The 15,087-nt window shown below is 42.0% G+C and overlaps 2 protein-coding genes across 2 annotated transcripts; one reads left to right on the top strand and one right to left on the bottom strand.

The window, feature by feature from the left end:
* Positions 1–734: 734 nt before the first annotated feature.
* Positions 735–8,854, bottom strand: LOC117261936 (serine/threonine-protein kinase pim-3-like). Its single transcript, XM_033634545.2, has 6 exons — positions 8,557–8,854; positions 7,213–7,322; positions 5,627–5,677; positions 3,853–4,216; positions 2,914–3,090; positions 735–2,820 (listed from the first exon to the last, which is right to left on the bottom strand). Exons 1-6 carry the CDS (start codon positions 8,621–8,623, stop codon positions 2,630–2,632), a joined length of 960 nt encoding a protein of 319 aa, XP_033490436.1. The 5' UTR covers positions 8,624–8,854; the 3' UTR covers positions 735–2,629.
* A 3,128-nt stretch (positions 8,855–11,982) lies between these two features.
* kbtbd13b (kelch repeat and BTB domain containing 13b) lies at positions 11,983–14,310 on the top strand. The gene has a single exon (XM_033635897.2). It carries the CDS (start codon positions 12,381–12,383, stop codon positions 13,818–13,820), a length of 1,440 nt encoding a protein of 479 aa, XP_033491788.2. The 5' UTR covers positions 11,983–12,380; the 3' UTR covers positions 13,821–14,310.
* Positions 14,311–15,087: the final 777 nt, after the last annotated feature.

Raw genomic sequence — 15,087 nt, 5'->3', positions numbered from 1 at the left:
TTATTGTTTCATTTTCTGACCCTCTCCCTCCACTATAAATTAGTCTTAAGTCTTAGACTTAAAGAAACAGCCAAAGAAGACAACTTTTAAATTTTAAGCGGTTGTGATTGGTGTAATTTTGGCAATATTTAGAGAAATATAAATAATGGAATAATAAATAATAACATAAATATTAAAATACAACCATTTAAATTTGTATGCCCATCGCCTTTGCCAAAATAAAACTCAAGTTTTTGCTTTTAAGTGAAGTTTAGTTCTCTTTAAGTGATTTACTTGATGATTTTGTGCAGTTTACAGGATAAATAAGTGACTATAAATGTCAAATAACTACATATTCAGCCAGAGTCTGTTACATGAACATGGACTAATTACCATCTATTCATCAATTAAAAGAACTTAATTATTTTTCCAACTTACACTAAATTTACTTCATTATTACATTTCATTACATTTGTTTCCTTAATGGAGGACAACTAATAAACCCATGAAGAGTTTTGACAAATAAATTTAATGTCACTTTTGTCTTCCCAGATGTTTCATTTCATTAATATTTGGTAAATGTCACAAAATTAAGCAGATGTTTCAGGTGGTTTTAAAAGTTACGTAAATGATTGTATTACGTGAGGTTAGTTTTTAGGTGATGTGGTTTGTGCAGAGAAATGTTAAGAGTCCTGAAGGATTAAACACATCACACAGAGAATCAGTTTATATACAAACATGTTTATTTTGAAAATTTCCCTTGAAAAAATACATTTATGTATATTCCTGTCAGAACTGTATATTTCAAAATACTAACAAATGGGAATCTGCAAATTTTGTTTAAACTGAGAGAAAACTCAAATCTGAACCTGATTTGATTTTTAATAAATAAAAAAAAAAAAAAAAACATGTTAGAACTTAAATAAATAACCACAGGATGAGGAATGTCTCTTTACAAATAAAAAAACACAGAATGTACAAAATATTTTTACACATTTAAAAACATAACTACACTACATTTAAAATACAAAAGTGAATATTTGCATTGACGGTGCGTCTTCTACACAGAGACTGAGGGAGACAGAGGACAGAGGACGTCATGTTTTCAAACAAAGTCATGAGATATTGTTGGTGTAAAAAGTGAAATACAAACATCCAAACAATTCAAACAATAACCAGCCCTGCTCCGACAAAGACAACAATAAAACCAGGACAGATTTTTTTTCAGGATGTCAGTAGCACCAGTGATCAGATATTTCCTGATTTAAAATCTTAACTTTGCTCGTTCTGACCTTTATTTTCATCAGGAACAGTCCTCACCTGTGTGTGTTCAGACATTATGTGTGTTACAAGCATTTATACTGAGGTGTGTGTGTGTGTGTGTTGTTGAATGTGTGTTTCAAGTATCCCACCACATCAGTAGGTGAGGGTCTTTGTCCGTCTCAATGATGACATCACAAGGTGGGCAGGGTTTCTTTGGGGCGGAGGACAGGAAGATGTTCTTGTGCCCAAAGACTGAAGATCAGACTTTGAATGATGAGGGGAAAGTAACAGCAACAGTACGACTCTGAATTTTTTACATCACTTGAAAAATCACACCTGTGCAGGACTTTTGAAAAATGAGGAAAAACACCAACATTGTGTTTAAATGTCTTCTGTCAGAAACTTATCTATACTGCATATGAGAACACATCCTTAATATTCAACTTATCATTTCAAAAGAAATGGAGTGACAGGCGGCTGGGAGCGGCGTCTGCAAAGATGAGGGCGCTGGGACGGACCGTCATGGTGAAGAGGGAGCTGAGTGTGAAGGCAAAGCTTTCGATTTCCTGGTCCATCTACGTCCCAACCCTCACCTGAGGTCATGAGCTCTGGGTAGTGATGGAGAGAATGAGGTCGCGGATACAAGCGGCTGAAATGAGTTTCCTCTGTAGGGTGTCTGGCCTCAGCCTTAGAGATAGGGGGAGGAGCTCTCGGACATCTGGAGGGAGCTCGGAGTAGAGCCGCTGCTCCTTCATGTCAAAAGGGGTCAGTTGAGGTGGTTCAACATCTGATCAGGATCCTCCTGGGCGCCTCCTGGTAGATGTGTTCCGGACACGTCCCACTGGTAGGAGGCCCCGGGGCAGACCCAGAACACGCTGGAGGGATTATATATCTCATCTGGCCTGGGAACACCTCGGGGTCCTCCAGGAGGAGCTACTTCTTGTCTTTGCCGTCTGCCTGTTCTTTGCATTGGAGGACAACCAGTCTGGGTTCTTCTGTGACTTCACCACATTTATTTTGGGTCAGTTTGTCATGTTAACTAAAGGAGTCGCTGACGAACTCTCCACACTGTCTCCTGGGCTGCAGCTGGTTACCGTGGCAACACTCCAGTCACAGCAGCTGTCAAATTCAAGGCACTCTGAAACAGGATCACCAGACAGGTGTTGAGGCTCCATTAGAGCTGCATCACAGTCTGTGACCAGGAGGGGGCGCTGTGGAGCAGCACAGAGTCAATGTCATCCTGACCTGTGACCGCCACTCGCTCCTGTCAGCTGGAAACATTTCCTTAAGGTGACAAACTCGCAAGCACGAGAGAATTCAACCGCCACCAGGAGGCTGCCGTCAGTCAAGTCCACGCCACGCCCCCTGGCAGCCTCTCATGAACCAATCAGAGGCTCTGCTGGCTGGAGGAGGAAGAGGAGGAGGAAGAGTCCGCTGTGATGGCGTGAAGCGTGATGCCTTTGTTGTCTGTCTGCTGTCCGTTGCTGACCGTCACCCAGGGGTGGAGGAGGATCTGCTCCAGAGTCGGCCGGTCAGACGGCTGCAGGCTCAGACACCAGCCAATCAGCTGCTGGCACTCTGCGACAGAAACACAAAGAGATAAAGAACATTAACATGTCTGAACCTGATCCTGTGATCCAAGCAGAACGGACTCGTCACGCTCGGACTGACCTGAGGAGAGTTGGCGTCTGAAGTAGACCCGTCCTCTCAGGATTTCCTCGTCCTGTTCGAAGGGGATGTCCCCGCAAACCATGTCGTACAGCAGCACGCCGAGAGACCAGACAGTGGCCGAGCGGCCGTGGTACCGGCGGAACCGGATCCACTCTGGAGGACTGTACACACGTGTACCTGGAGGGAGGAGGCGCAAGGTGAGACAGGGATGTGACTGGAGCTCATTCATGCTGCTGCAGTTGTCATGACGACAGCATCAGGAAGTGACAGATCATCATCATCATCATCATCATCATGCTCATGCTCATTACTGAGGGCGGCTGGTGTTTCTGTAAAATACTTCCTGAGCAGAACAAAGAGACCGCCATCATCTGTCTTTACTCAACATTACACAAGTGGTGCATGATGGGAAGGTGTCTGTCATACGGTGACTGTCGTTGATGTAATCCCCAACCCTTCACCTTATTATAACCTTAACCCTGAGACTCCAAACCCTCACAAAGCCCTTTAGAAGGAAGTAAAGCCTGTTAAAAAAAATTATACCTACTTAGGGACTGTTCGTTATATATGAGGGGGGAGGGGTGGTGCAAAAAGGGGAAGGCAGGTCAATTACGTTTTTGAGCACTGGGGAGGGAATGTTTTTTATTTTGGCTTGGGGCCCTCACGAGGATGAAGGACAAGGACTGGGAAGAATGTTGAAACTGTTTTGTTGACCGTCTTATTCACAAACTCTCTGAAGTGTTCGGCCACATCCACAAAAATGTTGATAAACCTGAAACTGACATTTATGATTCACATGTCACACGGTTTCTAAAAGTTTGTTTTCTATAAAAAAAAAACAAAAAACCAACAAAGAAGAAATCGTCTTTCTTGCTCTGTCAGTTTGCTGTTGTCGTGACGACTGCCCCAGTTAAAACAGTAACTGTCAATGAGACTCACCATCGAACTCTGTGTAGGCGGTGTCTTTGAGGAGGGCCCCCGAGCCGAAGTCGATGAGTTTGATCTGTCCAGTCCTCAAGTCCACCAACAGGTTCTCGTCCTTGATGTCTCGGTGGACGACGCCGCAGGTGTAGCAGTGACGCACTGCCTCCAGCACCTGCAGGAAGAAGCCGCGTGCTGCCTCCTCGTCCAGTGCGCCACGCTCTGTGATGTAATCAAACAGGTCCTGCCCTGGCTCAGGGCACTCCATCACCATCAGCCAGCCGTCCGCCCGCTCCCACCAGTCCAGGAGCCGCACCACGCCGCCGAACGCCCCTCCCACCTTCTTCAACAGCACAATCTCCAGAGGGACCACTGCGCCACACTGAGAAGGAAACAAATCATAAACTCTACTGACCATTAAATTAGAACAAAATTAATACTATAAAAATGACAGATAAAAATATACCAGGAGAAAAGATGAAAATGGTTAAATCAAGTGCTCTTAAATTTAGCATGGTGTCCCACAAGGGTCTATACTGGGTCCTCTTCTATTCACAATAGGTAATATCCTTTCTGCCTCCACACTCTGTAGAGTCAAATCTACTTTTTATGTTTCAGCTTTTCATAAACAGCAGGGACGGGAGGATCGATCCGAAAATATCGATACTCTCAACACTACGTTTTCATTTCAAAGATCGATCCTGACATTAATGTTACATTTCAATTACTGTAATTGATCATCATTAGCTGTTAGTGATTGATTATTCACCTCATAAATCATGACACACTGCTTTCACCTACAAGAAAAAATTGCCGCTTTTAATAATAAACATTATCGTATCCATATCTATGCAAATATTGGCAATCCTGGCCCTGTGATACTTGGCATTGAATCCAAACCAAATTTTGTGGTATCGTTAGGGCTGGGCGATATAACGACTATGTACGATATATCAATATATTTTCATGCAAGATATAGATTTAGACAACACTGTTTATATTGATATAGGGTCATGTTGTGTTACATAACACATACCAGTGTTCATCTCTACTCTCACACTCTCCCTCACAGCTCTGCCCACTCACTCATTCACTCATTCACTCACTCACAGTTTCTCCATCAACACTCAGAGAGACACAGAACTGCTCCTCTGTTTAATCTGTCTGTTCATTAGTCTACAGCATGACATCGGTCTGTATGTTGCACGTGCTACGCTACATCAGTCTGTGAGATGAATGAAGTTACCACAGCACAGGTGTAATCCAGCATGTGTCGCTGTTTCTCTTGGTAGTTGTAGTCTATGTGTGACACTGAGACAGTGCCTGGATGCAGGCGACAGATGTGTTTAAAAAATGCAACAACAACACGTTTTATTTACAAGACGTATATAACGAGGAGAAAGTGTCTCTGTCTAAGTTTACACATCAGCCATATTTTTTTACTGACACTGTTTCCACTCATGTTTTTCAGGTGTAAACTGAAAATGCAAATTTAAAAACACTTTTAAAAACCCAAGTGAGAAACACAAATGCTACCTCTCTCTGATTATATCCAAATACAAGTCATGTCAGGTACATTTTCAGTTTACTGTGGCTGTAACATGTTAAAATTGAGCTCGGAAACCAAACTGTGTCTTTAAATATTCCTGAACGAGCCCCAAAAACACTGAAGTTAAAATCTGGATGACAGTGGCCTTTTCATAAAAAGGATTAAGTATCTAATATAGCAGCTGAAGTGGTAATTAATCTGACAGGAAGTTATAAAGCAGTTAATCAGCAGGTATGGTCTCACCAGAGAGCCCCACTCAGTCACTCTGTCTCTGCACACGTGCTTCACCGCCACCTGCATGTAAATAAAACAACACCATCAACACACAGCCTCCATACAGTTATATGACTCACAACATACATGGTAGAATAATGTATGTGTCTATATAAAAACACATAATAAACAGCAGCCATAATTAAAATCTGACTTAACAGTAACATGAAGCTTTTTGTTTTACTTTGATAATGAATTACCAGATTTTTGATTCCTGTTTTGGGTTTTAAAATGAAAATACTAAAGCATTTCCTGCCACCAAAGCGTATAAAGCAAAACAGCATGATTATGTCTCCAATATAAAGAGGGGGTAACGCTTCAAAGGCCCCATTTCTTTGTGAAAACAAAGAGCACATGCCAGGCAGGACTGCATTGTGTCAAGCTCAGCAGCTGATGAGTGAAACAGGAAGTATAGGGCCTTACAAATAAAAGCACAGAGTCAAAACTTGATGTTGAGATATTCGTGCATTCAACACCTGTAATAATTTGGAAATGCTTTAAATATTAAAGCAGAAGTTAAAGAAAGAAAAAGAAGCTGTTACTTTACAGACACAAACTTAAAGATATTTAAATCAAATCTATCAATGACAACTGTACTGATGGCACGTTATGTGAAGTACTTCAAAGTACAGGTTAAATCTACTGCATCAGTGGTGATGATGATGATGACTGCATGTTATGTCACAGCTGAGGTGAATTACTCATCATAGATAGAACAAAACTATAAGCTGAGAGAGAAGCTCCCGGTGAATTCGACCAATCACGCTCTATGCTTAAATGCATAAACTGATTTCCCTACATGTATTTTGGGGAAAATACTTGAAGTCTCAGGTGCAGCTCTCGAATATCGAGCGTGCTGCTTTTGTCAGTAAAGCAAACAGCATTAATATGAATATTACTGATAATAATAATAATGTGGTTAGATTGTAAGTTACTTTTTCTAGTTCTTATGTTTTCTATCTCACTGTAAGCTAGTTTTTATATTTTCTACTTTACTATCAGCTGTTTTTTAAAATAATTTTTACGTTACTGTTAACCATTTTTCATATTTATATCCACATTTAGCTGACTTGCACCCTTTCTATCTGTTAGCTTACATTTTATACCTTACAGTTGGCCAGTTCGTATGTTTTACTTTTTTTTAAAAAAAATAAAAACAAAACAAGTAAACATTGGTAAATGCCAAAAATCAATCGCCACTAACAAAAGGAGCGCAAGTTGTGTAAATGAACAAAAACAATAGAGAACTCATATTTAATATCTGCTTCACATTGCTTCATCTATTTTATTTTAGTCCTTGTATTTTGTATACTTTGTATCTGCACTCTATTTTTTGTTGCAACAGCTGCACAGTAAGTTCCTCCGGGATGAGTAAAGTATTATCATATCTTATAAATGTAAAGGATGAACTTTCACGTTGTAATATTTTGCAGACTTTTCGTGCAGCTTTTATTTTGAAGCCACAGACCGGAAACGCGGCTGCTCGCAGCATGTAGCTTGACGCTGCGAGCCGCGGCCATGTGCCGGGACCAAAACAAAGCAGCTCCCGCTCTTACCGGCAGCCCGTCTGCGAGGCGGACAGCCGAGTACACCGTGCCGAATCCTCCGCTGCCGAGCACCGACCCGAGCCGGTACAGCTTCTCAAACGGCTGCTTCTCCGCTTTGGCTGAAAAACAAAGAAAATTTAAATCAGGACTTCTTCCTGTCTCTGGACGGTTAGGAGCCTCTGGCGTTGCGCCAGAATCTGTAACCCCCCCACCCCCAACACCACCTCCCAAAAAACCGTCTCAGTGCCGGTGTGTCCTCGTGTCACCCCTCCGGCATGTTGTTCTTACAGTGTTGGCTCACTGTAATGACCTCACTGAGATATTACACAGAAATCACTGCACGAGCACATCAGCAAACGTCCTCAGATGACCCTGTTGTTCTCCTGACAGACGTTTAAAGATGGTGGACTGTCTACACCACCTTCATCATCATCATCAATATTTAAACGACTTCAGCTACGTGACTCAAGTGAAAAGAAACACGGAGAAAATACTTTTTATGACGACATAACTACACATCTTGGCACGAGACCTGTCTTTTAAAATGGCCCCTGACTGTTGGATCTAAAGGTCACACAGTGGCACACAACCACCAGCCGAATACTGCAGTGAAAATAAACAAATTTAAAATGTATATTCATTTATTCGATAAAAAGTACCGAACTTTAGCTGCTCATAACCTCTCATATGTTAATATATGACGCGTTGAAGCCATCGGCTGTCTCTGATAAACACCATGCACCACACAAGTGGAATAATCTGCATAAGATTGTAAAATTACATTAACTAATCTTATTTAATCAATTCAAATCCCTTTCGTTAAGAGCAGTGAGTGCATGTTTTAGTGATGCTTTTCCCCATACCGATGTCTTTGTCTTTACATATTATAACGTGGATTATTTTGTTTTATGAGTTTTGGTGTAGACTTTAATTTTTGTGTGCTTGTGTTGTTTTCTACTGTAATAAGGGTCCCTGTATTGCAGAGGTTGCTCTCAGTGGTCTTCCCGGTTTAAATAAAGGCTTTAATAATAATAATTTCAATATATTTCAATTTTTAGATTATGTTTTCAAATAAAGAAGCAAATATATGTGCTATTGAATAATAACTTGTATAAAACGGCCGTTACTTGATGTTATTTTCAGCGGTTAACTCAGGCCGCATTATGTGACCCCTCATTCCGTGACCTGATTAGACCTGGCTCTATTCCGGTAACGGTGGATCACTTGAGGTCAGTGTTTCGGTTTGACGTCCCGGAGATGACCGGTTGGGGTCAGGCAAGGAGAATGAGGTCACAGAATCTACCGGGTCACGGAACACGGTAAAACACCGGCACTTTATGACCGTTAAGTTACCTTGATGGAGCTTCGCCGGCAGGTCCATGCTGGAGGAGATGTGAGAGCCCAGTTTAGAGAGCAGCATGCTGCGCGTGACGTCTCCCCCAAAACAATGAAAATACACCCGGAAGATATTCACGTAATGAATCCCAGAAAACAGCGGTGTCCTCGGTTCTGGTCACGGGCGAAATGAGACCGTAACCCGGTAAAAATCCATCGGTAGTCCCGTTAAGAGCGGTCAGTTACGGTAACAGCATCCGGAAGAATGAGCCGGTGTGTCTCGCGCGCTCCGCCGCTGACAATATTTACAAACATCACACAGATCCTTCCGCCTGCCCCGAGCTGAACCGTAACGAACACCACAGAACAAGTCACTTCATACACAAACTAACTTCCGGATAAACGGCGGTGTAACGGCTAGAATCGGTTCACTGTGAAGAATAAGTCGGTGCCGTTAAAAAGGAAGCTCGAAACCAATACGAAAAAAGGACTAGTTTTACGTAGTAGGACAGGCGCAAGGATCCAGAGAGGGTCACTCCGACAGTGCCGTGCTGCGGCTCATCAGAGAGGAGAGGTTACAAAATGCTGTAATGACTTGACACACATCTTCTCTAATGATTAAACAATTAAACAATAAAATTAACTCTGACAACATCATAATTGTTTTTATTTAACTTTATTGAACAAAGGTTAATGTCACAGAGTCAGGCATCATCGGAACTGCATGTTGTCAAAAAGACAAAAGAGAGACTGAGATTAAAGAACAAGCACACAGAGAGAGAAAGCAGAAAAACAGCATTTTAAAATAATTCAGCAGAAAAAAATCCACAGACTGCATTAGATTAAGAAAAGCTGTCGAAAAACTAAATAATTAAAAAAAAAAAGGAAAAACTTTCAAACAGGGGGATGATGTGGCAAATGTAGAATTGTGTGTATGAAATTCACCAAGCAGGATCATCATGAGGTTTATCATGAAATTCAATGAATTAACATCGCTTTCAAAATAAACCATCCCTTAGATTGACTTTGACAGAGTGACCATTATTCCTTAAAATACATATTTCCGAATCAGAATGTGAACAACTAAAAAACATGTTTTAATGTCTCAGGTTCATTATTGCAAACTGCGCATTTTTTCAATTATTTATTATTTTGTGTTTAATATTTTACAATCCCCCTGAACAAGTGCACAGACAGTAAAGACACAATACAATTATAATAGTAATGACTAATGGGGAGGAAAAAATAAATAAATAAAAAAGATTAATGGTCAGTGGAAATGGTTTATTTCTTTATAGATCCAGAGCACATGTAACATACGTTTTTTTATATTAAACTTTATTTAACAAAGGTAAATGTTACAGTCAGATATCATCGAAACTGCATATTGTTAAAAAGACAAAAGACGAACTGAGATTAAATGAAGACAAAAAAGGAAAAAGACAGAGACAGTTTTTTGAAATAATTCAACAGAAAAAAAATCCAGAATGCATTAGATTAAAAAAAACTATCAAGAAAAACTTTTTTTTTTTTTTTTTAAATTTTAAACAGGGGGATGATGTGGCAAATGTAGAATTGTGTGTATGAAATTCACCAAGCAGTATCATCATGAGGTTTATCATAAAATTCAATGAATTAACATCACTTTCAAAATAAACCATCTCTTTGACTGACTTTCACAAAGTGACTATTATTCCTTAAAATAATCCTCCTGAGACCCTGCGACCTTATGTGAGGACGTCATATTAGGGTTCACTGGACTGTACGCTTCATTCTACTGAATTTAGGGCCGTCTTTGTGCCATCTTGTAGTAGTAAGAGCACAATACACTAATCCAAGTAAAAACAAGATGGCAGCCATCTCTGCCAAGTCAGTCTGCAGCCGATCCCGACACAGAAGTGGACACAGTCCAAAACCTGATCACAGTTTATGGTTGAAACTTGTTTATTTGTGATTAATAATGTTTGTAGTTTCACACGGCAAAAAAAAAAAAAAAAATTCTCCCAATTTTAGCAACAGTAACAAAATAAGACACTTTTATTTAGAAAGTACTCGCTTGAAGACATTGGGGCTTTACTGTTGTCTTGTTTGAGGACAATATTATGTATTATCTGTGAATCTGTCCAACATTGAGCAGAATGTGACTATACTAACTAAAAATCAAATGTATCAGTGTTTCAGGTTCATTATTGCAAAATGTCCTTTTTTTTTCATTTACATAATGGGATATTTAAAAATAATGGATTTGTGCATTTAGTCCTTCTCAGGCAAGCTCAGGGGTTTAGTGTTGCTGTAGCCCACAGGAAGTGAGGATTAGAATATATGACCTTCACATAATCCGCTCCAAATTAATCTATATTTTTAAAGTCATTACTAAAAGTGTGTGTCATATAAAAACTAAAGTGATGGTCAAAGTTGTCACAGTGAAATTTAAGGTGTGCTGATGGATTCACGTCATCAACTCATGCACTGAGTAACATTACAAGTTAACGTTCCACCTTAAAAGTTGCCGGCAGTCGGCCCAGTGAATGAAGTTATTTTTTCTCAGACTCCAGCTGCTGTGAGAGGCAGCAAAACATCCTTTCATTTTATAGTTACAGTTTACTAATAAAACTCTCCACAGTATGAACAGTGGTTACATGAGCCTCAAAACCAGACACAACTCAGCCCTGAGCAGAGTGACCGTCCTCTACTGACCAATCAGACTGCAGTGTTCACAGCTCCACCTTTTAGTACCAGATCTGTGTGCTAGGTACCCCAACAGAGGGGGGACCAAACATGGGGATGGGAAGGAAGTGAAGTGAAGGAACTGAAGTGAACTGTTTGGTGGAAACGCGGCTCAAGTTCACCAGCTAGTCTCCAACCGTGTCTGTCTGCTGTTTGCCACTGAGCAGGTAGTGAACACATTAAATGTGCAGTAAAAGAAACAAAACTTCTACATGGTGAAAACAACACGCTGCAGCATTTGTGTGTGTAATCTTATAATTTCATCCCCTGACACTGTTTTGTTTTCTTCCAGTGTTTTGCTGTAACCATGTGGAGCACCTGCAGCTCATCGGACAGCTCAAAGCAGCAGCACAACATTTCCCGTAATCCAATCTGTCTGTTCACAAACTGCTGGAGCCAGTGAGATAGTTTTGACTGAGGCAGCGGCCAGGTCACATGACCTTCTGTATTACTGCCCCACAGAGTCCGACTGTAGGTCAGCTCCTCCTCCTCTTCTCTGTCAGTGAATGTAAAGAGACGGATGGACAGGAAACAGATGTGAAGAGCTGCAGATGTTCTTTAAACTGATCTGATCTCACAGAGGTTAAACACCCCTGTAATCACATCACTGTTCACTTTCTGGCTCCTCAGCCACATGGTCCAAAAAGTCTAGTTTGTCATGTGAACGTCATCACAGAGTAATTTAAGAAATATACACGCTGTCGTAAAGTCGTGGATATTGTTTCTCAAAAGAGATTTTTTGAGGTTTTGGTGCTTAAAATTCCAAAGTTCTTGTCACCTTCATCGTATTTCAGTAAAAGCAAACTTTTAAAAAAACTCTGCAAACAGAAACTACAATTACAAACAGGTGCCACTGTAGGATAGTGAGAGAATGTGTTGTTGTGTTTTGGTTGGTTGGATCCTTTAAGTTTGCAGCAGCAGGCATAACAGACCCTGTGTTCACATGTTGCCCGCAACATGAATGTGACTCGGGTCATTTGTTCTCTTCTATTTTTATCTGCGTCTATTTTGAAAGCTGTGAAAGAAGTGAGAGTGGAGCTGCTTCGTACTGAGCTGCCTCTCTCCGGCTCGTCTTCAGCACTTTTGGAAACGCTTCAGCTTCTGGTTTCATTTTCATGGAGGATATTTTCCTGTCAGAAAGTTGTAATGTCAGTGCACGCAGCAGCTGTGACGGCGCAGATGAAAGATATCTGTCAGACCGTGCTTCAGCTAAATTAACCATCGTGGTCGGAGACACTCATTTCTCTGAGGAGAAAATGTTTCTGGTTCAGAGTTGTGACTATTTCCGAGCTCTGTATCGCTCTGGGATGAAGGAGTGTCGGCAGGAAGAGATCCACCTCAAGTCTCTGCGCGCTCGAGGCTTCCTCATCGCCTTGGCGGTCTTACGAGGTGAGATGCCTGACCTGGATGGCGACGACATTGTTGAAGCCATCGAATGCGCTGCTTTCTTGCAGGTGGCGCCGCTCACTAAGCATCTCATCAACCTCATTGATTCTGAAAACTGTTTGCTGATGTATCACACGGCTGCAACCTTCGGCCTCGTGGACCTTTACCACGCTGCTGCGCTGTTCATCCGAAACATGTACGCCGACCTGGAGGCGGAGGTGAAGAAATCCTTACCATCAGAGCTGATCTCCTACGTGGAGTCTTTGAGCCCAAGTGTTTTCGTTGCCGTCGGGGCTCACGTGACCTGCGGCGTGGATGAAACCGTGCACGCCGCCTCCAGGACGGTGTGCTACCTGGATGAAAGTAGCAACAATTGGAAAGTGTTGACAGATCTTCCACTGGAGGCCAGCACCTCCATGGCTGGAGTGACTGTTTTAGACAACAAGCTTTACATCATCGGAGGAGTTCACGGACTTCACAAACAAGTCGTCGATTCTTGTTTCTGCTACAGCGTCGAAAACAACAGCTGGGGCCGGATCTCCAGTCCGGCGCAGCTGCGATACAATCTCAGCCTCGTGGGCATAGACAGTTGTCTTTACGCTATCGGAGGAGAGTATGAGCGAAGGGTGATGTCATCTGTGGAGACATATGATGTAAAGACCGGAAGGTGGGAGTTTGCTGCTCATTTACCACGACCGGCGGCAGGAGCAGCGTGCACCAAAGCCATGGGCAGGATATTTGTGTGTTTATGGAAGCCGATGGAGACCACAGAGATCTACGAGTACCTCTCAGGGAAAGATGAGTGGCAGCTGGTTACCACGCTGATCAGGAAGCAGAGCTACGGCCACTGCATGGTCGGCCACAGGGACAACCTGTACGTCATGAGAAACGGACCGTCGGACGACTTCCTGCGATGCCTGATGGACTGTTATAGTCTGAGCTCAGGCCAGTGGTCGTCTCTGCCCGGGCACTTTGCCAACAGCAAAGGTTCACTGTTCACAGCAGTAGTGAGAGGGGACTCTGTGCTCACGCTCAACAGGAGCATGACTCTGGAGTTCGCCGTCGACGGTAAAACCTGGAAGCCGCGGCGGCAGATGAAGGGATTCCCTAGAAGTGGATCTGTGTGGACGTTTCTACTCCAGCTGCCAGACGCTCTCATGCTGCAGTAACAGCTTCATTTGTTCTGGGATTTACTGGACTGTCAACTCCTTTTTACACTCAGACATGTATTTCCTACCTGTGCTTCAATAAATTTAACAACATTTCCCATTTATTACTTATTTGGGTCTTCGTAATTTTGTCCATCATTTCTCTCAGTGGTTATAACATTGTACCCACAAAATTATTTACTGAGCTCTGGGACCATGGTGGCAAAAATAAGTCAAAAAGGTTTTGTATCAAAGCCTGTTTCCCCTACAAATATTGTTTCCTGCAGTGCTGCCTTTCTGGGTTTGGGTTAAGGTAAGGTTGGGTTTCGGTTAGGGTAAAGGGAAACACAAATCAATGGGGAAACAGACTTGGGCACTTAGCTACATAAAGTATATGCATCTCCTTTGGCCAGTTTGCATATCTATTTGCAACATGTGTTGGTTCCAGGGCTACATGTAAATCATGGTCAGCACATTACCACCACTCTCTGATCTGACACGGCTAACTTCAGTGTATCCTCAGCTGCAATTATCACAGGCAGTGGTGGAGGAAGTTTTTAAGATCCATTAGTAAAAGTACTTAAACTGCACTGTAAAAATACTCTGCTACAAGTAAAAGTCCTGCTCTGAAAATGTTACTGAGGTTAAAGTATGTAAGTATAATCAGGAAAATGTACTTAAAGTATTAAAAGTATAAAAGACATCCCCTGTGACTGTTATGATATCATCAAATTTTATGGCCCTTTTCTAGACAGAGATGGCGCTATAGAGCCGCTACTAAGTCCCTTCTTTATGCCTCCTTTGCATTTTTACACAGAACCAAACAATGGCAGCATCATGCAATCAAATGAGGCCTGGCGTTTAACACAACAGTGTCGGCCTCTAGTGTGACATACAACATATGCATCAGCAGAACTTTATAAACAATAACAATGGCATACATGGCAATAACAATCATTTACCATCTCGGTTACGTGTGCGCTGATCTTGTCCTCTGCTCGGAGGGTAAGGAGCTCCCAAATCTCATCATTTTCCCAGAACAGACATTTTCCTCATTTTCGGCTGCTGTTCTTCTTTGAAACAGCCGCTAACTGCTAACAGCTACTTTTTAAATCTCCTGCGATGGGTTGCACACATAACATGTCGTCAAAATGTCACACTCATCCTGCTGGCTGTCCTGTTTATACACACATCGTTCAGGTGCTGTTACTACCTCCCATGGTGGCTTAAAGGCAAGAACACTCTGTCCCCCTGCTCTGCAATTGTACCTTATATACAGAATGGCTGC

Source organism: Epinephelus lanceolatus, chromosome 5 (genome assembly GCF_041903045.1).
Source record: "Epinephelus lanceolatus isolate andai-2023 chromosome 5, ASM4190304v1, whole genome shotgun sequence".
NCBI lineage: Eukaryota > Metazoa > Chordata > Actinopteri > Perciformes > Serranidae > Epinephelus > Epinephelus lanceolatus.
The sequence above is the reverse complement of the archived record's forward strand: the minus strand, read 5'-3'. Positions and strand labels throughout refer to the sequence as shown.

Coding starts and splice junctions, on each gene's coding strand:
- kbtbd13b (XM_033635897.2), top strand. CDS start 12,381: ATGGAGGATATTTTCCTGTCAGAAAGTTGTAATGTCAGTGCACGCAGC.
- LOC117261936 (XM_033634545.2), bottom strand. CDS start 8,623: ATGCTGCTCTCTAAACTGGGCTCTCACATCTCCTCCAGCATGGACCTG. Junction 4,217..5,626: donor TGACTGAGTGGGGCTCTCTG/GTGAGACCATAC, acceptor TTTCCTTCTCAG/TGTGGCGCAGTGGTCCCTCT. Junction 2,821..2,913: donor CAGACGCCAACTCTCCTCAG/GTCAGTCCGAGC, acceptor TTTCTGTCGCAG/AGTGCCAGCAGCTGATTGGC.